This window comes from Herpailurus yagouaroundi, unplaced genomic scaffold, assembly GCF_014898765.1.
Source record: "Herpailurus yagouaroundi ecotype Mexico unplaced genomic scaffold, PumYag 100, whole genome shotgun sequence".
NCBI lineage: Eukaryota > Metazoa > Chordata > Mammalia > Carnivora > Felidae > Herpailurus > Herpailurus yagouaroundi.
The window spans coordinates 5802218-5810997 of record NW_024412391.1 but is presented as its reverse complement, the minus strand read 5'-3'; the positions used below and the strand labels follow the sequence as shown (position 1 = coordinate 5810997).

General features: G+C 51.0%; 1 protein-coding gene across 1 annotated transcript in view; it reads left to right on the top strand.

Annotated features, from left to right (window-relative positions):
* The window catches only part of LOC121028976 (M1-specific T cell receptor beta chain-like), a 194908-nt gene that overhangs the window by 185710 nt on the left and 418 nt on the right, over window positions 1-8780 (top strand). Inside the window, exon 3 of the mRNA XM_040473063.1 lies at window positions 8261-8722. Coding sequence (XP_040328997.1) covers window positions 8261-8722 — 462 coding nt within the window. The remainder of the gene's footprint in view (window positions 1-8260; window positions 8723-8780) is intronic.

Sequence of the window (8780 nt, the reverse complement as noted above, 5' to 3'; positions counted from 1 at the left end):
AAAAAAAAAAAAAAAACAACTTCACGGGCATTTACGCACACTGACAGTGTGACTGAGTAGCAAACGGGGGGGGGGGGGGGGGAGGGCAAACTCCATCAGGATTGGAAGTAGGCAGAGCGGTATTCTTTGTAAGGCCGGTGTGGGGGAGAGTCCCCAGCTAAATGGCCGAAAGGAAACTTACCTAGAGGGTATATTACTGATATGCAATAAGGCAGGAAAACAGAAATCGATGAAAATAAATCATTACATCGACGAAAGAGATCCTCGGTGTGGGAAAGGAATAAAGAAGGAAGCTTGCCACTCTCCACTCGATAGACGCCATCCGTGACCTTTTATTCAGGTTATTGGCAGAGTGTTGTGAGATCCAGCACTGTTCGTGAGTAAGAAGCACAGACTGTCTTTTCCTTTTTTCCCTAAATTCTCAGAGCCACACTATTGTACCCAGCTTGTGACACCACCAGATAGCACTCTGACATTCTTCATGGCTCGCGCCTGTGCTTTTCCTGGTCAGGGGACAAGCAGGGCATCCCAAGCACCGTGCTGAAATGGAAATACCCGGGGTAATTTTGTGCTTGTTTTGTTTATTGAAATACATAATAACTCCAATACTAGAGATTTTTATTTATTTATTTATTTTTTTCAACGTTTATTTATTTTTGGGACAGAGAGAGACAGAGCATGAACGGGGGAGGGGCAGAGAGAGAGGGAGACACAGAATCGGAAACAGGCTCCAGGCTCCGAGCCATCAGCCCAGAGCCTGACGCGGGGCTCGAACTCACGGACCGCGAGATCGTGACCTGGCTGAAGTCGGACGCTTAACCGACTGCGCCACCCAGGCGCCCCAAGATTTTTAACACAACGTATCCTAAGGACTACTGAGAAATATGCATTTTTCACAAGCTTCCTGAGTGATTGGGGACCCAGTATGTCAAGTCGGGACCATAACATATCTTCTTAGGTAAATGGATCTTCTTTGGAGAAAATAATGAGTTTGTAAATTACACAAGTAGGTTTCTTTTTTAAGTAGCACATTTCAAAATATTACTTAAAGCAATGTTTTCTTTGTATTTTCTTTCAATTTTTAAAGTTTCATTTTAAATAGATCATATAGCCACCTGGCTCAAAAACTGAAACAATACAATAAAGTTGAAACTGAAAAATGTTACTTTTACTTCTACCTTGTTTCTGTCTCCTCTGGCCATTCTTAGTAGGCAGTTACTTTGATCAGTTTCTTTTGTATCATTCTGGTGTATCTTTATGCAGAACCAAGCAAGCAGTTCTTATTCCCCTCCTTCGCGGGACAAAAGGCAATGTACAGCAATGCTAATCTGCAGCTTGCTTTTTTTCCACTTAACAATGTATCTTAGAGAGCTTCCTGTAGTATCATGAAACATTTGTATTTTTTTTTTTAGCATCGAGCAATATTCCATTTGGTGGGTGTATCACAGATCATTTATCCAGTCCCTTCCTGATGGGCACTGGACTTTCCCCAATCTCTTTGCTACCCCCAGATAACGCAAATATTTTACAAACATTTTTTATATTTGTCTGCAAGAATAACTACAGGATAAATGGCCAGATGTGAGATGTCCAGGTGAAAAAGTAAATGCATTTGTAGCTTTCATAGATATTTCCAAATTGGTCCCCGCTTAGATGGGTATCCTTTTACGTGTAGAAATGCATATCCCACGACGCACAAGCTAATAGAATGTCTTCCCTAATTCAATTTTGTCAGTCACATTGGTGAACAAAGATATTTCAATGCAGCTTTTTCTTTGCAAGATTTTTTTCCTACGGTGAAGCACCATTTGCGTTACTTTTTCTCTGAACCATCTGTTCTTTGCCATTTTTATTGTGCTGCTGGATTATTTTCTTACTGATTTCTAGGAGTTCATTATATACTGGGGAGATCAGCCCTCATGAGGAAGATTGCAACTGTTCTCCCCATATTGTCATTTCTCTTTGGATTCTGCGTTTATTTTTCCACGGAAGTGTGTCATCGTTAAGGAGTGAAGTTTGTCTTTTTTTTTTTTTTCTTCCAGATTTTAATAGTTTGAAACTTCACAGTTTGAAAGGCAATAAAAGGAAACACCATCGAGTGAAATAAGATCCAGGCCACTCAACTGGAGGTTGAATTTCAAGGTCTTCTTGTGCAGGAAAGTAAAACATCTACCAGCAACTTAAATGCGTCTGCCCCTCGGGGATAAAAAGGAGAAGGCTATGTCCATGACTGCATTTGAGCGTTCCTGCGACTTTATGCATCTGACTATTCATTTCCATGTCCCCAACTCCCTTTTCCTAACCTGACGTCTGAAGTCCACAAGAAGGGGGGCTGATGCACACAGGAGCCCTCCCATGTCCAAACCCACTTGAAAATATGCTGGAGCTCTCAGCTGTTATTTTGTCTCTACCTAGGGACCCCTACACGCCCCTGTCCTCCACCCGGTCCCTGCAGTGTAGCTCAAGGTCACTTCCCCTCCAGACCACCCTAGAGGTTCGGAGTTGGGCCAAAGGGTCTGAGTACTGCGGGATCCCATTCCCGGATGAAAGGTGTGGCCTCTGAGTGACAGAGCCACAGGCAGGCCTGAGGCTGAAAGGGGGCTGCTGCTTCTTGCTGGGTTGGGGGGTGGGGAGGGTGGGTCCCCACAGTGATGACATCTTGCAGAGGGGCGGAAACCAGGGAAAACCAGCCCCTGCAGCAGCCAGACTTGCAAAGACACACAGCTCTGAGAAGCCAAGAACATCCTGAAGGAAGGGCATGGGGGTGGGGAGGAGCCCCTCCCCGGCCCGGTCTGCAACCCTGCCACCGCCTCGCACCAGGGGGAGTGATGTCACTGACCTGCCCTCCAATGCCCTTGAAGGAGCAGCTGCTCTGGTGGTTTCTCCCAAGCTCTGATGGGCAGAACCATGGGAGGGGTCGTTTTTTGTACAAAGCTGTAACATTGTGGGGACAGGGGGGGCCACGGTGATTCAACTCTACAGGAAAGCTTTACAAAAACCTTTCTGCCTTTCCCAACCCACAGTCTCTCCACTTTTGTCCTGGGTCACCGGCCTGAGGGTGGTTCAGGTCAGAACGCCTCCGCCTCACCCCTGTTCACCTGTCAAGCCAAGACCATGGATAAGGACAGGCTTGGATCGGGACTGAATCTTCCAGGCAGAGAGCCCAGATGCGAGAAGAATGTCTCAGTGGCCCCTCGGGTGAAGGACTCGGGAGACTCCTTCACTCCAAGCCCCACAGAACCAAGGACAAGGTCAGTGGGAAGGTGCATGGGAGGTGACCCATTCCACAGAGGAAGAAGCCAGAGATATCCTCGCTCTCCGTGGATATGGTCACTTGCTCTAGGACCCTGCCTTTCTCTCCAGATCCACGTCCTTTTAATGGACCCTCAGAAAAAAATCAAGAAAGTAGTGTGGGACCCTCTGGATACACTCTGGCCATGCTCTGTGGCCCCAGGAGTCAGAGTTGAAAATGTTTTATGCAATATCGGTAAAACACAGGCAGGGATTTCTGACCCCAGCATCCTCAGACACCAGCTACAGCCCCCGTTTCTTTCCACGCCTCAAATTTGTTTGCCTCCTGGCCTGGAGTCACTGTGTGAACACTGAACTTTTCTTTGGAGCAGGCACCAGGCTCACAGTTATAGGTAAGCTAGACTCTGGGTCTTTCCAAGCCCCTCATAGGGGAAGCAGGTCCAAAATGGCAGGTCCATTTTAGAATGGCCATATTCTGATGTGCTATGATTATACCTTCGGCCCAGGGACCAAGCTGACAGTCGTCGGTAAGGCGGTGGGGACTCCGGGCAGGGCATGACCGGGAGGATTCTATCCCAGAAAGTGTGGGAGGGAAGGGATCACCCAGCCCCTGGGTCCTGGGCAAGGAGATGTCATGCGCGCATCTGGGAACGAGTACCTGGGAGGGTCCCGGTCAGGGTAAATCCACGCAGCCACCGGTGGTCCTCTGTAAACTCAGAGCTGAGCCTCGGTGGTTCCGGCAGAGGAGGGAGAGGAGATAGCACTGCCCCCTCTGAATAGTTACCTGCCAGAGAAAACCTAGAGAGAGCCCAGAAGGCAATCAATGAGCCCTGATACGGGCCCACCTTCCTCACTGACTGGAACTCTCTGCAGGGGTTTCATATCTTCCCTTGCTCTGGATTTCACAGGAGGCCACACTGTCTCCTTTTTTCTGACTGTCCGTGCACGGGGATATGCACGGGGATATGCAAAGTAGGGCTGGTGTCTCTGTGAGCGAAGAGATCCACGAACACCCCAATCTGTCCCTGAATCCCAGCTGAGCTCAGCAGACAAGGGGAGGTTCTGAAGCAGATCTGAGAGGCTGTGCTATGGCGAGACGCTCTATTTTGGGGAAGGGAGCCGGCTCGCTGTTGTAGGTAAGCTCGTCGAGGCTGGAGGGCTGGGAACCTACAAGGAGGGGCAGGGCTCCAGATGGAGCCTCTGTTCTGGGGGCTTAGCTTAAAGCACATTTTTATCAGAAAGATCTGAATTCTTGCCTTGAGGCGATCGGGAGGGGTCGGCCTCCATCCCTGGTAATTTCACAGACTGGCCACGCCAAGTCTGGGTTCCCGTGCTGGGAGGCAAGTAGTCTCGTCTTGGGGTCACCGTGTCCATCTCCCGTCTCCTTGGAGCGCACCCCATCATGGCCACGGTAGATGGGAAGCCTCTAGCCTTAGAGCTAGCTTCGTCCTGCTGCTTTCCCCCCTCGTCCAGAAAAGAGAGGGACACGGGAGAAAGGGGTGGGGGTCACATGGCCACATTGGTCCCCTGACATTTCAGGCCATACGCGTGCCCCCTCTCCCCCTCCCAGTGCCAAAATTCTGCTACGGAAAGGCAGAAGAGAGCAGGCAGGTACACTTGGGAAGGGCAGGAATTGGACGCAGGTGCGCAGTTTTCCTACCAGCCTGCAGTGTTGTGTAACAATGACAATTTTCCACAAGTGGAGCCAAGCTCTCTGTCTTGGGGAAGCAAGCGGCCTCCCTGGGGGGGGTAGTGTGTTGGAAAAGTACAGTCCCAGAAGGACTCCGGAGACAGGGTGGGGACAGGGGCACAGCGGGAAAAGGCGCAGAGAGTGTGGGGAACAGAGTAGGTGCTAGAGCCCCCAGAAGTTTGGGTGGATGCTAGCTTCTGGAAGGAAAGGCCCCAGAGCAGCAATTCTGGGTTTGTCACACTCTTGCTGTGCTGTGGAGCAACCAGGCACAGTACTTTGGAGACAGGACTCAACTCTCTCTCTCAGGTAAGGAGCAGGACCAGGGTGGGAGAGCTGTGGTCCCTGGGACCCGGGGCCCCGTCTCTCCCCACGGCTGGTTGTCAGGGGTCAGGTAAACTCTCTTATCCTGGGGACCTTCTCCAGGGAGCTGTGGCTGCCATTGCTCTTGGTGCGGCTCACCTGGACCCTCTATTTGTCCTCCCTGGGTCTTCAGTCCTTGATGTGACCTCCTCGCTCTTTCCTCGGTTCATCTTTCCTTCTCATGTGTGTGCCTCTTCCCACCCTGAGCCTTCTCCTCTTTCCCCATCATATGCCTGGACCTTTCTCCAGGTCTCCTCTGGTCCAGAGCCACGCACCCAGGTGGAGAAGGTGGCAGAGCCCGTTCCCTGGGAGCTAGGACCTGCCCTCTGGCAGGAGACCCCCGCCCCAGGTTTTACCACAGCTCCCTGCAGCTGTGCTCCTATAACTTACCCCTCCACTTTGGGATGGGCACCAGGCTCACCGTGACAGGTTGGGGGCCACGCTCCGGGCGGGGGGGTGCCCATGCGTGACCCATCAGTCCAGGAAGGAGACGGGGGTGACGGACAGAAGTCCGAGCCTCCCCCTCCCGCCGAGAGTTTCTCTGGCTGCTCTGCTGTGCTTGTCTCAGACCCTCGGGGGTAGACTTGGTCTTGGGGGCTTTGTGTTTTCTGGCTGTTTTCTCATTCTCCGGGCCGCCTTCTTTCACTCTCTTCTTTTTCAGGGGTGTGTTGTTTTACTTTCCCTTCTTTATCTGAGTCAGATCTTCTCCATCTTCCCTCCTGAGCTAACTCCAGTCCTTCATGGTTGACTCCATTTGGGCGAATGGGTCTGTTTTCTATGTTAAAATCCTTCTAACACCGTCCACCTGCTCAGAACTCCACCCTTGCCTTCCCTGTCCTCCTTCTCCATCTCCACCAGTCTCCAAAGACCCATGTGTGTCTTCCTGAAGGGATCTAGGGCTTTGGAGGCACAGGGGGTGGTGTGTGGACTGGCGAGGCTGGGGTTTAAGGGACATTTCTGAGCCCCGGGGACAGAAGGCACGTCACAGTGTCATGAAAGCTGCAAGGGGTTAGTGCTTGGCAGGATCCGAGGAGATAGGTGTGAATAAACTTTCTGATACAACTGGAAACTTAGGCCACCTTAGCAACAGATAAGGTACAAAGAAGAGAAAAGAGGCTGAGGCCCCATTTTCCAAACCTCAGGACCTGTGCTGGGATGGTAGGGTAAAGGGCCCATCATAAAACGCTAACACACCATTGGCATGCTCCAGAGGAGGGGGGCAGGCGGAGGGGAGGGCAGGGATGGGATGAGTCTGGGCTGGGAACAGAGACAAGGCGGGAAGAACAGGAGAGTTGGTCCTACCAGACTGGTTGGCTCGAGCAGACTCTGTCCTGCAGAGACAGAGGCACATGCCGGTGAGTGTCATAAGTACACCCCACCCCCCGCCCAGCCTCCACATGCCCCGGCCCCACCCACAGCCCCCCCCCCCCCCCCCGGGCGGTTGAACAATCGGAAAGTGGAAATCTCAGAATCTCTGAGATCTATAAAATGGGGGTAATAGCGCCAGCCTCTGGGGGTGTTAAGTTGTTAGGGACTACCTTCTACGGACACCTTTATAAAAGGCTCACCTCATCGTGATAATCCTTTCTGCTCCCGGCGCTCATCATCACGTGTCAGAGTTTGGCCTTTTTCCAACGTCTGTCTCAATTTTCCCATTAGAAACATTTTTCAAATTTGGATAAAGTGGAAACATCCGGGTTCCCCACATTTCCGCTCCAAAAAAATCATTCCTCTGGTCAATATAGAGCCATAGATGGCAGAGTCCATTCTGGTTTAAAAAAAAAAAAAAAAAAAAAAAAAAAAAGGAAGCTTAATAGATGGATGTGTTTTCTTTTATCCCTGTGTGTCTTTACATGAGGTCATGGCTTCCAACAACTCCAGAAATTCTCCCCTATCTGTCAGGCATGTAAAAGGGCCCAGGACTTTACAACATGAATGCTCAGATGAAATGGCCCTTGGACTTTGGAATTTGTTCATACCCAGCAAGGTTTTGCTGCTTTTAAAAATGTAAAGCTTGGCTGTGAACTAGGATTTCCAAAGCTGGCAGGGAGGCTTGCTGGGCATTGGAAGGAAAAAAGGGTTCAATCCATGAGCAATATCTTTCATGGGATTATAGCCAACCCGGGCAAGCTAGCACATACCCCATGTGCCCCAGTATAAGTGCAGCGAATGTGGAGCATCTGATAATAGCCAGAGACTTCATGGCTCCTCAAAGCAGGTTCTATGCTAAAGAAAGAAAGAAAGAGAAAAGGGAAGGAAGAAAAGGAAAAAAGTGAGTTGGGAAAAGAAGCATTTAGGAAAAAGTATAGTCAGACGCAACAGGACAGTGAGTCTTCTAGACAACAAAGGCTAATTCTAGTACCTGCTCCCCCTCCCTAAACGGACACTCAACACCTTGTACAAGAGAACAATGACAATTAGGAAAAGTCAGTTCGGTTTCCAGGATGATGTTGCTAGCGAGAGAACCCTCTGCCTCACAATCTGGTCTCATTCAGCTCTACTAAAGCTGCTTCTCCATCTAAAACAAGAGGCAGTCACACGGCGAAAAGGACTTTGAATGGGGAAGAAAAAGAGACACATATACTCTTTTGATAGATATGGAACAAGGCCTTGTTTAAGAGACTGCAAAGACAGCCAAGAGAATCAGGACCCATTGCTACCTTAGCCCAGAGAGTCTAAGTGTGTGCGTCCATGGAGGAACCCAGAAAAAAAATCGTGAAGTTGTGGGAGAATAACAACAGAGGACAGTGACCCCCAAACACACAGGACCTACAACTCCATAATTCTGCTTTAGGATGACCCCATTTCCAGCTCTCTCTGTCTCTGTCTCTCTCTGTCTCTCTCTGTCACCCTCTCCATCACACACACACACACACACATACACACACACACACACTGTCCTTCCAAACCCAGACAGCTCTCAGACCAGGCCTGGCCCCAACCTCTCTTCCCTTGCAGAGGACCTGAAAAAGGTGAGCCCTCCCAAGGTCACAGTGTTTGAACCATCAGAAGCAGAGATCTCCCGGACCCTGAAGGCCACGCTCGTGTGCCTGGCCACAGGCTTCTACCCCGACCACGTGGAGCTGAGCTGGTGGGTGAACGGGAAGGAGGTGCGCGACGGGGTCAGCACGGACCCTGAGCCCTACAAGGAACAGTCCGGCGCGAATGTCTCCAGCTACTGTCTGAGCAGCCGGCTGAGGGTCTCCGCCACCTTCTGGCACAACCCTCGGAACCACTTCCGCTGCCAGGTCCAGTTCTACGGGCTCGGGAAGGATGACCAGTGGGACTACCCCGAGGCCAAACCCGTCACCCAGAACGTCAGTGCCGACACCTGGGGCAGAGCAGGTGAGCGGGGGGGTGGGGGGGTGGGGGGGGGATGGGCGGGGGGTGAGTTGGGGCACAGAAAGGGGGTCCAGGCAGGCAGGAGACCAGAAAGACTGGATGCAGAAAACGGGGGGTGGGTGGGGTGGGGCAGAGC